The 18644-nt window shown below is 46.3% G+C and overlaps 1 protein-coding gene across 8 annotated transcripts in view; it reads left to right on the top strand.

The window, feature by feature from the left end:
• Positions 1–308: 308 nt before the first annotated feature.
• ATP8A2 (ATPase phospholipid transporting 8A2) overlaps positions 309–18644 on the top strand; it is a 591936-nt gene continuing 573600 nt past the window's right edge. Inside the window, exon 1 of one of the 8 annotated variants that reach the window (XM_070578675.1) lies at positions 309–540. Coding sequence is in view for 2 of the 8 variants with exons in the window: in XM_070578684.1 (XP_070434785.1) it covers positions 972–1047 (76 nt within the window). In the remaining 6 variants the exon portion in view is untranslated. Of the gene's footprint in view, positions 545–800; positions 1048–1649; positions 1870–18644 lie in introns of those variants that run through there. The other 7 variants (XM_070578681.1, XM_070578680.1, XM_070578674.1 and 4 more) reach the window with 7 other exon arrangements.

Here is an 18644-nt window from a genome sequence, read left to right on the forward strand (position 1 = left end):
CAAGGTCAGGCTCTTACTGGAATCATGTTCTTTTTTCTTTTCATCTGAGGTCAGAATTTCATCAGATATTAAAAAGATTCAGCTTGGTTTTTTTTTTTCCCCTTTATGGAACTGTGCCCAGAAGGACCAAGCACAATTTAAACATTAACTGACACGTGAAACAATTTAAGTGATCTTGGACAAGTTCTCGCCTCTCAATGATTATGTTTCTATGGAACAAAGTGTGAGTGTGTGTCCTGGGTTGTGTGTGTGTGTGTGGGGGGGAGTGGTTTAATAAGAGTTCCCTAGGGTTTTCACAGCTTCAACATGCCACTGGTTAGAATTCCAGGCAGGTTGTGGGGGCGGGGGCGGGAGTCTGGAGAGCCAGGACCTCTGAGTTCCAGGGCCTGTGTCAGCCACCTTAGAAATACCTGTTCCAGTGAAGAAGCTACACAGATCCCACCAAACTGGACACAGAAGAACAGAAAGCGCTAAAAGGAAAAGAAGTTATGATTCTTGAATGATTCACACGAGACATTCGCAGCACACGGCAAGTGACAGGCAGGTAAAACAGGCAGCAGACGGGCACAGCCAGAAAACGGCACCCCCAGGGGCGCCCGTCTCCTGCAAGAGACCCCCTAAAGCTCCCACCCAGCCCCCATCCCCAACCATCCCACCGCATCGCCTTCTCCGTCACCCTAAAGCCCCCGGTCCCGCGGGCCGTTCCCGCTCCTCCCCGCCGCGGGCCGCTCCCCCCGCCGCCCGGCCCGGCGCGGTGGCGTCCGCGGGCGCTGCCGCAGGGGCGGCCGCTGCGGCACGGACGGCGCAGCCTCGGGCGGCGGCCGCTGCACACCCGCCGGCGCCCCGGCCGCGCCAGCAGCCCGGCCCCCGAGCGCGGCCCCCCATGGCCCTCGGGCCGCCGCGCCAGCGCCCAGCCCTGCGCGCAGCCTCCGCCGCTCGCCCGGGGCCGCGTAGCCCCCGACTGGGGCGAGATGCTCAGCAGCTCCGGCCTGGACAAAGCGCTTAAGATGTCCCTGCCCCGAAGGTCGCGGATCCGCTCGTCCGTTGGTGAGAGGGGAGGGGCGCGGGGCGGGAGGGTGGGCGGGGGCGGGCGCTGGGGCGAAGCGGGCTCTTATGTGACACTGCCCCGCCCCCGCCCGGCCTCCCCCTCCCTAGGGTCTGGGGCCGCGGGATCCGCCGGGAGCATCCACTGGATCCGCGCTGTCCCCACCTGGGGGGCCGGGCGCCGCCACACCTGCGAAGCTGAGAAGCCCCAGTGCCCCGCGCGGGGCGGGGAGAGGGGAGCGTCCGAGACCCCGGGCCGCGCCTGGGGCAGGGGACGTGGGAGTGTGTGGGTGCGTGTGTGAGCGTGTGGGTGCGTGTGTGAGCGCCGCGCGCAGGCCCCGGCGCCCCTGCGCGGCCATGCGGCGGGCGGAGGGGACCGGGGGCAGCGCGGCCGGCCGGCCCCGCGCGGTGGGCTCGGTTAGGTGCGCGCGGGGCCCAGCTCGCCTCGCCGCGTGCGGTGTGTGCTGGGGGCTCGGAGGGGAGGCCGAGGCTCCCACGGGGGTTTCTCACTGTGGGCCCCGCGCACACGCCCCAGCGCGCGCCCGCCGCGCAGCCTCCACGCCCGGCTGGGAAACGCCCCGCAACCCTGGGCGTTAGGACGCCCCCTCCCCCGCCGCGTGCTTCGAATAGAGCGTCCCCAACCGCTCCCGTCCTTTGACACCGGGACTATTTTGGCTCGTATATAACATTTTTAGAAACCACGATCTTTTTGAGCTGCGTGTTATGTGACTATGATATATGATGGGTTACCTAGACCCTTAGATAATGAAAAATTGAAAGGGAACTTCAAAAGTGATTAGATTTTTTACCATTTCAGGACACCCGGTAAGTCTGTAGGTCCATCTTTGATACGAGGAAGGTACAGGGTTTGCGGTTAGGAGCGGGAGTCACTTGGAATCTTTGTGGGGTTGTGTTGGTTAGTGCTGAGAAAATAGGCATATAAAACTGCTCCTCTCCTATTTCTGTAGTTGAGTGATGTGAACGGGAAGCAGCTTCTCAGGTGATCTAGGCCCATGTTTCTGACACTTGAGTCATCTAAGGGCACCTTCACATTCATTTTGAGGACATCCCAGTGTAAAAGGATGGTGGGCTGACAGGTGGAGATTAGGCTGTGGGGAGCCAGCGCTGAAGCGGGGGACCAGCTGGCAGGGGACCGCAGTGACCCAGGGCCAGATGGCTCCTGCGGCAGTGCTGAGGTGGAAGGTGGGGGGGCTTAGTCCCTGTATTGGGAGGTAGAGCCAAGAGCATCCGCTCATGATTTGGATATGAGGTTAAGTGATGAGAAACAAAGATGGCTCGGAGGTTTTTGGTGTGAGAAAGTGGAGGATTATACCACTTACTGAGATGGAGAAAACTCCAGAAAGAACAGGATTCTTTTTTGTGGAGGGGAGGGTCACGAATTTGGTTTTGAACATATGAAGTACCTCCTAGAGAGCCAGGAATGGGATTTATGAGCCTGGAGTTCAGGGGAGTGTTCCAGACCAGAGAGAAAAATTCTAGAGTCCTCGGCAGGACCGGCTGCACGAGTGTGTGACCGTGTGGTTGCACAGGGCCCTGTTTTTGGAGGAGTCTTGCATTTGCTTTAATGCTCTGCTGTTGCTGTCTTGGAAGTCTTGATAGTTTTTGAACAGGGGGCCTGCATTTTCCTTTTGCACTGGGCTCTGCAGATTATGTAACCAGTGCGTATAGAGGTGATCAGAAAGAGAGGAGTCCTTGGACAGAGTCCCGTGCACTCCAACATTTCAAGGTCAGGGAGACAAGGGCAACAGCAAAGGGGCTGCGAGGATGGCCACTGGGGTCAGAGGAAAACCCCGAGAGGGGTGCTCAGCAGCTCGGTGGGGCACTCGCTCGGGCCATGGGGCGTGGTCAGCTGTGGCGAATGCTGCGGAGAGCTCAAGAGAGACGAGGCCGGAGAGCTGACCATTTGCCTTAGCAATGTGGAAGTCCTTGGTGACTTTGCAAAGGGCTGTTTGTGTGTAATCATTGGGAAGAATGTCTGTAGGATGGCTTTGAGAGAGACTAAGAGGACAGATATTGGGAACAGTAAGTCCAGAAAACTCTTTTGGGTGAATTTTGTAGAGCAGTTGGGGGAGGGGGAAGCAAATCAGGTAGTAGCTGGAGGAGGATATAAGTTCCAGAGGGGCTGTTTTAAGACTGTCACAGTCATGCAGGTGATGTCATGAACGTCAAAGTAAGGGCTTCCTCAGGAGAAGGGGGACAGTGATCTGAGATCAGCAATGAGGAGCAGGGTCCTCAGGGCAGAGCAAGGAAGGCAAGAGGTCCGGAGGTGGAAGACGTAGGGGACCTTGCTGATGATAGGCTGCAAGTTCCAGAAGACAGAGAGGAAGGTTTTAAGAGGTGGGGATCTGCTTAGAGTATTTATAGACCGTGTGGAAAAGAGGGAGGACCTGGATAGTGTGGGCTCTCTGGAATGACTCATGGGAGCTTGGGTGAAGAGCCTGTGGGGTCTGTTTGGAAGATGACGGAGGCACACAGAGGTGGTGGGGCTGTGAACGCTGCAAGGGGACGATTGGTTGGATGCTGGAGGGTTGGCCCAGGAGTGTCCTGAGCTCTGAACCCTCTTCTTCCCAGTCGATAGAGGTATGGAGCCAGGAGTGGGACATTGCCATCACCAGAACTAGCGCTCAAAGCTCTGGACACCTTCTTTTCCCATTCTGCAAAAACATGTTGGCTCTTTTTGGTCCTTTACTCCTCCATGTGTATTTTTAAAAGAACCTCTTCTGAAAACAAAACAAAAACATCCTGTTAGGATTTGGGTTAAATTTGTATTGTTTACAGATTAATTTGGAAAGAACAGACATTTTAAAAATGTTGAGTCTTCTTAACCACAAATGTGGTATTTCTCGTCATTTATGTCTTCTTTTATGTCTTGTTTTAAAGTGTTATAATTTTCTCCCTGAGGGTTTTATGCATTTTAAAAGGTTTATTCCAAGATTCTTCTATTACTAGAATTAATGAGATTATTCAAAAATTACTTTTTTGTGTGTGTGAGGAAGATTGGCCCTGAGCTAACATCTGTTACCAATCTTCCTCTTTTTGCTTGAGGAAGATTGTCACTAAGCTGACATCTGTGCCCATCTTCCACTATTTTGTATGTGGGATGCCACCACAGTGTGGCTTGATGAGCAGTGCTAGGACTACACCTGGGATCCAAGTGAACCCCGGGCTGCCAAAGTGCAGCATGTGAACTTAACCACTACGCCACCAGGGTGGCCCCCCAAAATTACATTTTTAATTGGTTGTTGCTAGTATCTAGGAAAGCTATTTGGATTTGTATATTATATCCAACAACCTGGTGAACTGTCTTATAAATTTTGATAGTTTATGGATTCTCTTAACTTTCTGTGTGTAGACATGCTTATTATCTGCAAATAATAAATCTCATTTCTCCTTTTATAATTGTTGTCTTTTTTCCCCCTATTTGATTACATTTGCTAGTACTGCCCATAAAAGTTTGACCAGAAGTGCCATTCTTGCTTTGCTCTTAGCATATTAAAGGCAATGCTTCCAGAATTTCCTGTTGAGTATGATATTTGCTCTGGGAGTTTAGTAGCTGTTCTGTATCACATTAAGGAATACTCTTCTATTCTTATCTGGTGCTTCATAAGGGCGGAGGCTGATCCGTTGTGCACCTTAAGACAATCACAAGGGACCGGGAATATACTTAAAGATTCCTGGGTGGTTGTGGGGTCTCTCCCTTTTGTCTCTGGGTCTTTGTGTTCATTAAAAGTGGATCATGGCACACCTATCAGAATGGCTATAATAAAAAATAGTGACATCACCAAATCCTGGCCAGGATGCAGAGAAACTGCATCACTCACACGTTGTTGCTGGGGATATAAAATGGTACAGCCATTCAGGAAGAACGTTTGGCAGTTTCTTACAGAGCTGAACATGCCACCACCGTTTGACACAGCAGTTGCAGTCTTGGGCATCGATTCCAGAGAAATGGATGTTCATCTTCACGTGAATGTCCATAGTAGCTCTATTCGTAATAGCCAAAAACGAGATCTCCTTCAATGGTAGGATGATGAGACAAATTGTGGTACATCCACACCGTGGAATGCTGCTCAGCAATAAAAAGGAACCAGCTGCTGGTCTTTGCAACAACTTGGATGGATCTCCAGGGAATTGTGTTGAGCGAAAAAAGCCCAATCCCAAAAGGTTACATACTGTCTGATCCTATTTATATAACATTCATGAAATGATAAAATTGCAGAAACGGAGAGCAGGTTAGGGGTCAGGGAGGGTGTGGGGATGGGGAGGAGCAAAGGACAACATGTGGGATCCTCGTGGTGATGGGATGTTCTCTCGACCTAATGTCAATAGCCTGGTCGTGATATTGTCCTCTAGTTTTGCAGAATGTTACCATGGGGAAAACTGGGTAAAGGATACACAAAATCTCTATATTAATTTTCACAACTGCATGTGGGTCTAAAATGATCTCAAAAAGTTTAATGAAAAAGATGTAAACCATAGTAATTTTTCCTCAAAAGAAAGTAGTTAATTGTCATGTTTCAGGTCTTGTCATATACTCCCATGAAGACATTTGAATTATATTATTATAATTGCATTGATAGGGTTTGCCTCGGGGCCATCAAAGTGTACCCAGTTATTTGTATAACACAGCAGAGCCTCCGTGTTTGTGAAGCTTTGTGCTTGGCTCATTCCCTCCTGCTTGCTGCATCTTGGCAGGGTCTGGGGCAGGGGTGAACTTAGACGGTGATGTACTCCCTTAAAATTGTTCTTCTTGTTTTTTACCAACTAGTAGTGAAAAGTCGGAGATCACAATCCGCTCCAAGATGATGTGCCAAGCTGCATGCTAATTAGTGAAATAATTCCAGGGTTATTATTTCTTGCCTATGAGATATCTTTGATTACTGTCTTCACTGCATATTTGTACTTTTATCAGGTCTACCTTTCCCCAAGACATAGTTTGTGCCAGTGTGTCTCAGACATTTTACCAGGGGGTGGAAACACAGACTAGGAAGAGGGGGAGATCCTCTTGCCTTTATGGAGCTTACAGTCCGCTCAAGGCGGAGCCTTTTAGTCTAGTAAGGGAGACAGAGTGCAAACAGAGTCATTGATTTTAACAAATATACATTGAGTGCCTACTCCATGCCAGGCCATGCTCCTGGGGCTAGAGGTGGAGCAGAGAGCAGAGCAGAGGGGCATTCATGGCGCTTGTGGTTTGGGGTGGGTTAAACGCAGGGACGAGTGCTCTCTACTCTCTTATTCTGCCTCGGTTGACACTCACAGGCGGTGCACAGATGAGTAGGGGGGTGCAGTGGGTGACTGTGTATCTGGGTGTGTGGAGTGGGGGTGAGCAGCGAGGACAGGAGGAAAGGGGGAGTTGTTTCCTATGGACTGCGCATGGCGTCAGCAAGATCTGGTGCAGAAGCTTCCTCCCTGTCTTACTGACGGTACGGAGTTGGCTAAAGAACACAAGATTAGCAATGAGGAGCAGGTAGGCAGTAAGCACATAGACCTAATACAGAAACTGGAGGAAGACACATCTTCCAGAAACTCTTCCTGGAGTCCTCCTCCACATCCCACACTCCACCCATCCATCTCTTCCGTCCTCTCCTGATCATCAAAGTGTTTTTATTTTGTTTTGTTTTAAAAGGGTTCCTGCATGGACCTAGTTTTCCCATAATAACCTGCCCCAAGTTTCAAGGGGAGAATGAGAATTGGGGCAACTAAAAGTACAAGGAACTCTGAAGTTAGAATGAGAGGGCTGGACGACATCTCAAGGAGAGTTTAATTCCATTTCACAGATGAGAAAAATAACGTAGACACGTTGTTCGCTTGCCGGTTAATTTCCGGCAGGACCAGCTATTTCCGGGATCCAGTGTGCTTTCTACTGTCTCCACCCTGCCTGCTTCACTATCAGATCTAAGTTGAAGAGAACTGTCCATTCATTCTTTGTTGTTTTCTGTTCCTTAAATGGAAATAAATAAGGAACTGGGTCTAATTTCTCCTGCTTCCATTTTCTGTGCTATCCATCCTGTGGGTACTCAATAAATAAAGATTTGACCGAGCTTGGTCATGGATTATTTGTTGTGGTCTTGGTCTAATGGTCTAGATTATGTTTGGAAGTTTCTCTTTAGTGTTAGAGAGAATTGAATTCAAATTTTGACACTGTCATTTGCTACCTATATGAAATTAAAAAGCTTTTTTTTACTTCTATTACAGATGAGGATGAAAATAAATTTTGTACCTTGTGGGTTGTTGTGATTAGTGAGTAATGTGTATAAAAGTGCATGCATTAAGGATTCTGTACATTCAGAGAACTTTATGATGCGACAGAGCTTATGTTGACAATACGTCAGCTCTTTCTCATGCTGCCCATCATCAACCAAGGTAAACTTCTCCACTGAGACACTTATCCTGCATAATAGCAGACTGGGCAAAAACTTCACTGGTCATTATTTTCCCGTCTAAATCTAATGCTGGAGCCCTAACCAGGAGATGACTGCATAGAGTCCTTAGTGGGGAATTTAAGGGTTCCTTTCGTGTCTTTCTCCAGGTGTATGTGATTACCCACCAAGCACTCTGATTGTAGAGTGTTCATCCTCTAATGTCGCTGAAGGGTATCACCTTTTCTTCAAAGCAGTCCTGCCTTGGAGGCCATCTTCTCCCCTACAGGTGGCCAGTAAGCACCTCAGGGGATGGCTTCAGTTGTTTAATAATTGATTTTACTCTTGCAAACTTAAGGATGTTTTTTCTTAAACTCTCACCTGACAGAGGTGCTAGCTAGACAAATGGATTAAATTAAAATTATTCTCCAAAAAGTTCTCAAACATTGATGGGAGGATGTGTATAGAGCACCTTCAAAGATGGGTCTTTACCTTTCCTCCTTGGATCTTTACATTTACTAAATATAACCTCTGGTCAATACCACACTGGATACAAGATGTTATTTACATCCATTTAGGCCAGTAAAAGTGCTCAGAGCAAATATTAACAATCATTAAGAAAGGCTAAAAATAAAAATTATCTCATATCCATACCCTGGGAGTTTCTCCCCATTGTCATCAAGGGCAAACACAGAAACAGGCCCTAGGAGAGAGCCCTTGACTGGACGGAGCAGTGCCGAAGTGGGGGACAGCCGCAGAGGGTCACAATCACACACGGAGCCTGGGTCCACCTGCCAAGATGTGTTCATGAGGGTGCAGGAGTGATAGTGCTCCTTCACAGCCATGATTGTGGAGGGCTCACTGCGTCAACATATTACCATATGCCGCACATATTACTGTGTGTGTGCGTGTGTATTGTTTATGTGTGTCAATCTCTTGCTCTGACAGTTCATCTCTTACCTTGCTCACTTCCTCTGAAGAATCAGAATCTGATATATCATATTTCATCCTAAAAAGTGATCTAATCCTGATTACCTTTGATTTAGAGGTTTTACATTTGGCAAGTAAATTTTCCACTCTTTTGTAATCTTATGCCAAATTATAAGCAAATGTCACATTTCACAGATTTCGGGGGAGAGTTTGGGTGCTCCTTCCCCTTCCCCTCTCTGGAGACACTGTGTGAGCCATAGGCAGCACTGAGGATCCCAGGATTACTGTCAATATTTTAAGCACATTACTGAGACTGATACATGGGAAATGAGGGTAAGCAAATTAATCCACGGAGTAAGTCCCTCTCTGTTCTGACGTTTGGAATCTCATCCCAGAACCTAAGTTCAAAGACAGTTGCTTTCTTCCCGGGCCTTAAATGATAACTTCATGGCTGGGAGAAGTTCATTCCCCTTCAAGGGGAGAAAGCAGCGCACTGCCTGATGATGCATTCAGGTTAGTGGCCACAGGATCAGTCTTCTTATCAACTATTTTTAGCCACATAATGATTATCCCTATTTAAGACTCTTTTCCATTTTCTTTATTCTAGTCCACTGAGGAAACATAGCTTTGGTTTTAAAACTACAAGATTTTTATCTTTGAACCCCCAAAGAGGTAAGTTACTGTTTATCTAGCAAACAAACTCAGTGATCTTCTGTCCTCTGGAGTCTCAGGGGCCTCCCTCAGCAGCTGAGTCTACACTGGCGCGATGGCTGCGAGTGTGAGAGCGCGTGCCTTTGCTGCTGTGTTCCTCCCCACATGGCCCATGCTGCTCATTTGTACTGGCCAAAATATTAGAAATAGATTCTCCGGGTCTGCTATAATCCTTTTCATGTCGACCCCTCCTGATGTTTGGAAATACGTTCATTCAGTGCTATTTAACTCTGGGACTGTCTGATTTTCTGACAGTAGGGTTCAGGTAGCTTTTCTGGACAGAGGAGCACCAGTATGGACAGGTGACTGAGAACGGGGCTTCAGGTAACAATGAATTGTGCTGGATGTAAACACAGGGCGTCAGTGAAGACGGCAAATGAAGTGCACAGTTAGGGGCTGTTCTGCTGTTCCAGGTGAGCGATAATGAGAGCCTGAACCAGGGCAGCATGGGAGATGAAAAGAGAGAATGACTCGGGGAAACACAGCTGAGCTGGAATCAACAAGCTGGAGAGATGGACACCAGGGAGGTGAGAAATGAGGGAGCAGGTCTTTCTGATCATGGGCAAGGAGAAGAGTTGATCTCCTCCTTATGAGGATAATCATTATGTGGCTAAAGATAGTTTGTCCTTCAGAGAGCCCAAGGTATTTGCACAGAGCAGGCAATACTTTATAGAGTCAGATGTCATCCAAGTTGAAGGTCACTTTCTAGGTCTATGCCCTCCAGTATGGTGGCTGCCAGCCGCGTGTGGCTACCGTGCACTTGAGAAGTGTGAGTCAGAATCGAGCTGTGCTGTAAGTGCAAGCCACATGCTGGACTTTGAAGACTTATTATGAAAAATGAATGTAAAACATCTCATTAACAATGTTTTATGTTTATTATATATCAAAATAATATTTTGGCTATGTCAGGTTAACTAGAATGTATTATTAAAATTATTTTCTGTATTTTTTCCTTTTTTTAGTGTGGCAACTAGGAAATTTAAAATTATATATGTAGCTTGCACTATATTTCTACCGGACAACACTATTATAGATCATCTTGTCCAAATATTTTTGATTGATGATTCATTGAATTGCAGACTTTCAGAAATGAAGTTATCTAGCAGTCCTATGCTCTCATTTCTAGGTGAGGAAACTGAGGCTATCAAAGTTTACATTCCAGAACTTGCCCAGCGTTCCGGGGACAGTGACAGAGATGAGAGCTCGTGTCTTTAAACTCCAGTATTATTTTCAGGGTTATTTTATCTTCCTCTTATGTTGAGTGAAAATCTCCCTTAGGCACAGAATAAGATATCTAGCTAAAATTAATTTTGAAAATGAACTGGGTCACAGGACTGTGAAATTCTATTATATTTCTTTGAACCTAATCTCTAGTAGAAATGTCGTTGCTTGAGTCTTTGATTGTGGTCGATGTTATCAGTCAGTATTTGCAGAGAGGATCTCCCAATATTGTGCGCTTGCAGTTTATGGTTGAACGAACTTTGACCACATGCCGCACAGGCTAGGGGCAGCAGAGGCAAACCTTATCTGCCCACGTGACAGCCTCTGTGCAAACAGTGGGCATCTTAGTAGTGGTTTGCTCTTCCCAGAGGCCAGTCATTAATTGGAGTTGAGTTGGTTTTTTTGTAGTAACACGTTTTAAAAATATTTTCGTCTTAGTGTATATTTTCTCTATAATGTATTACTTTCTCAAATGAGTGTCCCAGAAAAATGGAAGAAGTAAATAGAAAAGGAAAAATTCCAAGTAGGCGGTGTTCAAACAGCATCAGGCGGTTAGTGGCACTGAGTCTTGTTGAGAAGACAGGGTAGGCTTTATTATCAGGGGATGACCCTAGACTGTTTAGATTGTTCACGCCTTTGAGTTTTTAGGAATTTCTTTTAAATTGATGAAGTTATCAGCTGTAATACCAAATATGGTGTTGGTAACCAAGATGCTACTTGTGTTGTTGTCAGCAGTCAGATGTCATGTATCAGTGGTGTGTGGTCATTTTTGCTGTAGGGATGGTATACAGACTTCCTCTCGGTCTGTAAGTCTCTATAACGGAGAGCTGTGTCGTCTATAGTCTGTGGTATATTTCAGCAGAAAGCCTGGCTCTGTGAGCACGGATATAGAGTGTGACTGAAGATACCCAGGGTAGGAGAGGTATTCCGTAGTTCTGAGTCCCTCATCCAGGGTCTTTCGTGCAGGATGGGATGTTGACAAGATATACCAGGGCGATGCCAGCAGTATTGTGCTGAGGCAGTGCAGATGACACCTTGGATGTGATGATGTCCATGTTAACTGTGAATTCAGTGCTGTAGTATCACACTGTGAGGGCAGCACTATAGTGGCACACCGTGACAAATGTGTAATGACATGTGTCATATACAGTATCATACAGAGTATTTTCAGTGCCCTAAAAATCCTTGTGTTCCACCTATTCATTCCCCAGCCCCTGGCAACCACTGATCTTTTCACTGTCTCCATAGTTTTGCCTTTTCCAGAATATCACTTAGTTGGAATTATACAGAATGTAGCCTTTTCAGATTGACTTCTTCATTTAGTGATATGCATTTAAGATTCCTCCATGTCTTTTTGTGGCTTGATAGCTCATTTAAAAGAAAAATCTCTGAATGATATTTCTTTGTCTGGATATCCCACTGTTTATTCGTTAACCAACTGAGGGACATCTTGGTGGCTTCTAGTTTTTGGCAATTATGAATAAAGCTACTGTAAACATCTGTGTGCAAGGAGCGCAATGATTTCTGGATCTTATGGTAAGAGAATATTTAGTTTTGTGAGAGACTGCCAAACTGTCTTCCAAAGTGGCTGTACCATTTCTGCATTCCCACCAGCAGTGAATGAGCGTTCCTTTTGCTCCACATGCTCACCGGCATTTGGTGTTAGAGTCATGGATTTTAGCCATTCTAATAGATGAGTAGTGGTATCTCATTGTTGTTTTAATTTGCACATCCCTAGTGACGTGATGTCGAGCATCTTTTCTTATGCTGCTGTCTGTATATCTTCCTTGGTTAAGCATCTATTCAGAACTTTTGCCCATTTTTAGATCAAGTTGTTTGTTTTCTTAGTGTTAAGTTTTAAGAGTTCTTTGTACATTTTGAATACCTGTCCTCTATCAGAGATGTGTTTTGCAAATATTCTCTCCCAGTCTGTGGCTTGTCTTTTCATTCTCTAACAGTATCTTTTGCAAAGCACTTAATTTTAACAAAATCCAATTTATCAATATTTTCTTTCATGGATTATAAATTTGGTGTTTCAAGTTTTCTATGACAGTATTTTTCCTTAGCTTTTTGAAACTTATAAACTTATTCTTCTAAAGGACACTCTTAAATTATGAATACACATATTTACTTATTTTCCCCCTAACAATGGCTAGAATTAGTCGGTATATATCCTTTCCTCTCCATAGTGAGCCCCCCGTTGGAAAGAAGACAGACACTTGGCACAGTTTTACTGTCTCCCCCACTCCCTGCCTTGCCGAGATCCCGGGAGCTGGCTCCAGAGAGTAGTTAACAGGTGTTTACTAATTTCTTTGCCCACCAGTGCCTCCCTGTGTTTCCTTCCTCATGTTGGAATAGGTCCCTAGGATCTCTCAGTGACCATCTGTGAGTGGTAAATTGATTCTTTGTGTTCCTGAAATTGCTTTTATGTCATCCTCACAATTAAGCAATAGTTTTGCTGAATACAGAGTCCTAGACTCAAAATTGTCTTTTCCTTTAGCGCTTTAAGGATGCTGCTGCATTATCTTCCTGTTCCCAGATTTGCTGATAAGACTCTATGTCAATCTTATTCTTGTTCCTTTGCAGCTAAGCTATTTTTCTTTTTGATTAGTTTTTAATATGTTTGTTTTTGGTGTTCTCAAATCTCAATATGATGGTCTAAGTATTTTTTTTTCCCATTAGTTAAATGCTCAGCACTGGAAAGCTCTTTCAATCTGAGAATTGTGTCTTTCTTTTTGGGGGAAATTCTCGAATCTTACGTTGTCAATATTGCCTCCTCTGTGTTCTCCCTCCCGCTGCCTGCAACTCCAGTTAGACCGCTGTTGGCGCTCTGTCTCTTCCCCCAGCTTTCTTAATTTTCTTTTGATACAGTTTATCTCCTCATGGCCCATTTCGGAAGAATTGCTTGATGTTGCCTTCCAGTTCAGTAATTCACTCTTCAGCTTTGGTTTTCTTTTCTTTTCTTTTTTTCTCCTTAGTTTTTAGAATCTATTGGCTTCTATTTCAACAATGGTATATTTATTTCCGAGGTCTCTGATTGATTCTTTTTTCATAACAGTCTGGAATTGCTTCCTGTGTTGAATACTCACTCATTTCCTGGAGGATATGAATGACACTTCAGTCTTTTTCTGATCGCTTTGTTGTTTGAGTGTGAGTTCTGTGTGCTTTCTCCTCTTCGTGGTGTTCATGCACCTTGAGTATTTTGTGATTCCAGAACTCACTTTTTCCTTTTTGCAGTTGGGAGTGCACGGAGGGGCCAGAGCAGAGCAGCAGGGACCATTGCACTGTCTGCAGTGAGTGCAGGTGCTGGACGCGCTGCCCAGTGGGCTACTCTGGGCCGGTCTGCCTCTGTGTCCCGTGAACAGGGTGGCCTGTCCGTCTTCCATCTCCAAGGCCCCGTGTCAGTGGTTAACCCTGGCCTGGGGTCAGGTGTCACATCAGCCATGGGACTTGTTTATCCTGCTCCTTCCCGTCTTTGCATAGATGCGTGTGTGCTGGTTGCAGAGGGAAGCCAACCTGAGTGCGCCCTGCTGGTTTGAGGTGTGCTGTAGCTCAGGCTGAAACAGTCCTGTCTTTAGGCGGCGATATAACCAGACGGCTCAGTCAGACTTGCTTTTGAGTTTTGACCCCGACACATCCCAGCTGGGTGTTGGTGGGGAAGTTAGTCGCCTAATCTTTCAGTTCCACTTTGCTCCTCTCTAAAATGTAGTGATACCACCTTCCTCACTGATTGTTGAGAGACTTCAATGATTAGCATATGTGAAGCTCTTAACACCATCTGAAACAATGTGTTCCTTACAAATTATTATAGAATTAATAATTAAAACATGACATTAATATGATATTATAATTATTTCAAGAACAATATACTAGGGATACAGGGCCCTGACGCTCTCCATTTTGTTTCGTCTGTAACTGGGTTGTTAACTTCTCTGAGCTCTCTGTATGGATACAAGTGTCTTTGGAAAGTCAAATGACAGTTGTAGTGGGCTTCACTTTTAAAGAGCGTTCCAAAATTCTGCTCACATCAGCAAATACGTGGGAGAATTTGCCTCTTCCTGTGAAACAAAACCAGTTTTCTATGTGGTGGTGGTGCGTTGGTCAACCTAGAACAAGGCAGTGCTTATGCAGAGCCCTGTCACCCGGCCTTCCTGTCCCCGCCCGCGTCCCGGAAGGGTCTGGGGCAGGCTGAGTGGGCACCTGCGGCAAGCTTGCACTTCTTCACCACAGCTCTGCTCAGCCGAGTAATAGTCTGAGCATTAACAGGGATGGCTGTTTTTCCTCCTGGAATCCAAATTGTCATTTCCTCTCATGGCTAAGGATGACAGATGAGACTGCCTCATAAAGTCCAGATTCTAAAATGATTTAATGGTGTCTTTTTTTTTCTACTTTGATTTCCCCCACAGAGCACATCTTTCAGGGACCTCCTGACTTCTCAGCGGATCCTGTAAATACGGGATTAAATCACTGTCTCTGTGGACCCTTAGGAGAAAAATTTCCCCTTCCTCTAGCATTGGAAATAAAGGGAACAGGCCCATTCCATTCTTGGGCCCGCGGCAGTAAAAAACCTGAGACAACACACTCAGGAGCTTCTGCCCAGACACTGCGGAGAGTTTCTCAGGGCAGCAGGGAGCAGCCAGGAAGCTGGGCAGGAATGAAAATAGCTCGAAAGGCTCTGAGCGGCAGGGTCTATCTGGACGTGTCCTTTCCAAGTCTTAAAGTTTCCCTTTTTTGTTCATACATGTTCATTTCTAAGCGCTTGATCGCTTGTGCTTCTGCGGGGCACCCTGGGGCGGGCTGGCCTCTGGGCCCCCTGTCCGCAGAGCGGCTTCCCTCTCGGGAGGGCGGAGCCGGCGGCGATCGCTCCCCTCGCCCACCCCTGCGAGCGCCCTGGGCTGCGGGCGGGCAGCAGGACCTCTGGCGCGAGCGCATCACTGCCCTCTGAAATGGGCAGAGATCACGAAGCCGACCCGGCGTCCCCGGGGCGGGGCGCCGCTGGAAGGAGAGGGAACTATCCAAGGAACTGAGACGTTGCTGTGAGCTGTCACTTCCTGAAGCTCTAGCGATTATTTTGTAATTATAAGAGTTTTTTTAAATTAGAAAAATTTAAGATAGATGTTTCTTTTCTTTAATCTGAAAATATTTCTGTGTATTAAATGTAATGTAAATATATACATTAATTAAAATCTTTTCTCTTTACTAATGTTTCCAAATATTTTTGTGGTCAGTGTTGTTCTGGTGGAGACGTGGTTGTGTTATCTTCTTATTTAACGTCAGAATTAGGGAAGGAGGAAAGGAGGACAGGCAGGCAGGAGGGAGGGGGCCCGACGGCTGGAGGGCAGCTCCAGGACGCCGTGGGCGCCGGTGGGCAGGAGGAGCGGCCTGGACGCCGGAGCCCCACGCGGCGGCGATGGGTAGAAGGGAAAGTGCCTGAAGGACATGTTGTCTCTGCCGGTTTGAGGGAAAATAGATGCACCAAAGCGGCTAAGAGAAAACCAAGGGGAACCAGCTACAGTGGGAGGGCGAAGCTGCGCAGTGTGAGAAAACAGATTCTGCAGCCAATCCGGGGCTTAGATTAGTTAGGACAAACTGCCTGCCCCAAGCAGAGGCTAACAAAGATTAAATTGCCTTTAAAAACGATGCAATAAGACAGACAGCAGCTTCACTAAGATAGTTAATTAAATTTGATGACGTTTGAGAGAATACAGGGAGGAAAGTGGCCGTCGTAAAATAGGCAAGTTTGGAAATTGGAAATCCCAGCATTTTAGATGTAAGGAGAATGAAATAGAAATTGTTGGATTTTGTGACGTTAAAATAGGAATGTGATTTTGTTGCATCTGATAAATTATTTCTGTCGTGTCTTACCCCTGCAATACTAAAACTCCGGGCCTCACGAGGCAGTAACGGTCCACAGAGGAAACAGACCAGGAGACGCAGAAGGGGCTGTCAGCACGCGGCCTCCGCACTTTCTGCGGGGCGTCTGCACCTCGGGCCAGGGCTGCTGGGAAATGTTCAGGCTCCTCTGTCAGCGATAAATCAGCCAGAGAGCTGACTGAGGGTGAGGTGTGTGAATGATTGCTGTAGACAGTCTGAGAGGCTGCGAGGAAAGGTGTGTTTTAATGGAGAAAGGCACTTGTACGCTTCTTTATCATACTCAATTTTGGATTGCAGGAGAAGTACCCAAAATATCTCTAATTAGCTGGTTTTTACTCAAGTCAGCAAATACGTATTGAACATTTCTCACGTATGGCGTGCGTGTCAAGCAGTGAGCTGGATCTTAGTTGTGGATAAAGGGTGTGTAATACCACACAGTTCCTGTTTCCAAGGAATTTATCATCTGGTTGGGGAGATAAGACCTGGACAGGAAATAATAACAAATAAATACTGTTTCAAGACAATAATAGTAGAGGCGCTCTCGAGGCATAATCAATCACTGCATGAGTTACGAGGATGATAAACGAACACTTGAAGCAGAGAGTGGCCATGCTAAGCTTTTAAGAGGAGGTTTTGAGTTAGGTTTTTATTTTTTGGCTTTTTAAAAAGTTGGGATTATGAAGGTATAATTTACATAGAGTGCAATTCACTCTTTCTGGGTGTGTACTGTGGCTTGATGATTTTGGCAAACGTATACAGCTGTGTACGATCAAGACACAATATTTTCATCACCCCAGAAGTTCTCCCATGTCCTTTTGCAGCCAGTTCTCTCCCCTCTCCCAGCTCCTGACACCCACAGATCTGATTTCTGTCCCTGTAGCTTTGCCTTTTCCAGAGCGTCAGACACAGGGAATCATGTGTCTGTAGTTTTTGTGTCTGGCTTCTTTCACTTCCTGCTTTTGGGGTTCATCCGCATCTGAGGTTTCGTTCCTTTGTATTGCTGATGAGTGTTTTACTGTATGGATGTACCACAATTTCTTTATCCATTTACCCGCTTCTCCTTGAGTTAGGATGTGCAGATTTAGATGGAGGTGGTGGTGGGGGAGAGGATGAAGCAATTTGGAGGTGAAGTGGCAGGAAGTAGAATAGAATGAGTTTCTAAGATATATTCTGACTCTGGGCAGAACCAGGAAATCAGAGAGGAAGACTTCTAAATACAAGGATTTGTCTGCGTTTTTATTATTGATAAATCCAGCCCAAGCCTTTTCTCCAACCAGCAGTCATTTCTCCCTACCCTGGACTCCTGTTATTCTGTCCATCCTTCCATTATTTATTCATCCATGCTTCCATCATCTATTTACTTATTCTATTTCTTCATCAGTAGCAACATTTGTTGAAGGCCTCCAAAGTGCCAGGCACTGAGCCATGTCAGGTTAAACAAATTAAAGATCATAATCTTTGCCCCCAAGATCTTCTTAGTTTAGTGGAGGAAATAGCAAGAAAGTCTGCAATTAACAAAAACAGTTATCATATAATGCTTTACCTTTTTATTTGACTTTCCACATGGGTCCCTGAAGGCGGGAAGCTCGCCTTGCCCTATGTTCAGTGCCGTGAATATCTTCTGAGTTCAACTACAAAAGATAACGTAAGTTGAAGTCCCTTAGATTAGTTTTGCTCTTTGGGAAACAAAAGAAACTTACGTTTATGGGCGTTGACGTGTTCACCCTGGCAGGATGCCTCACAGAAGTTTTGGCTGCAGGGGGACCCTTGAGCAGGCGTGTAGACCCTTGAGTGCATGTAGCTCCGGGAAAATCACAGCGGGTACATTTTTGTCAGTGCCTGTTGTGGTCGAGAAAATGGTTTGAAAAATGCCAACAGGCAACAGTCTGTCATAATGTACAATATATAAGCACATGGATTAAGAAGTGGAGCCATCAAATGCCATTTCAGGGCATGCAGGGGTGGACGGGCAACGTCAGCCAGGATGCCCCGGCTCCTCTCCGTTAGTGCTGAGCCCGGGCAGCGTGAGGGGTCGGCAGGCTCGGGGGGGGGCCCTCCCCGTGGACGGAGACGCTCCTCGGCTCACCTCCTAGCCCGCGGTGGAGTCATGGTGTGGTGCTGGGGACTGTAGTGAGCCCCACACGGGCAAGGGTCTGACTCTCTAGTCAGAAGAAGATTCTGTTGCTTTTACATGTACCGTGCCTTTCCTTTGCACGTCTGCGCGAGTCCATCCATGGAGCCCTTCATGATTGATCAAGATTGATGAGCTGTTCTTTCTCTGAGCCACTATGGCACTTTATGTGTATCATTTTCTAATGTATGCTTTTTTTTTTTTTTTTTTTTTTACCTTCTCAGCATTATTTACATACTTTTTGAGCTGTCTCTTTGGCTTTCCTTGTCGTGAGAGAAGAATCTGGGATTCACGTCATTTTGTGTGTGCCTTGAGAGATGCTCAGCAAACGCTTACTGAAAACAATAAAATCT

Source organism: Equus przewalskii, chromosome 16 (genome assembly GCF_037783145.1).
Source record: "Equus przewalskii isolate Varuska chromosome 16, EquPr2, whole genome shotgun sequence".
NCBI classification, from domain to species: Eukaryota; Metazoa; Chordata; class Mammalia; order Perissodactyla; family Equidae; genus Equus; species Equus przewalskii.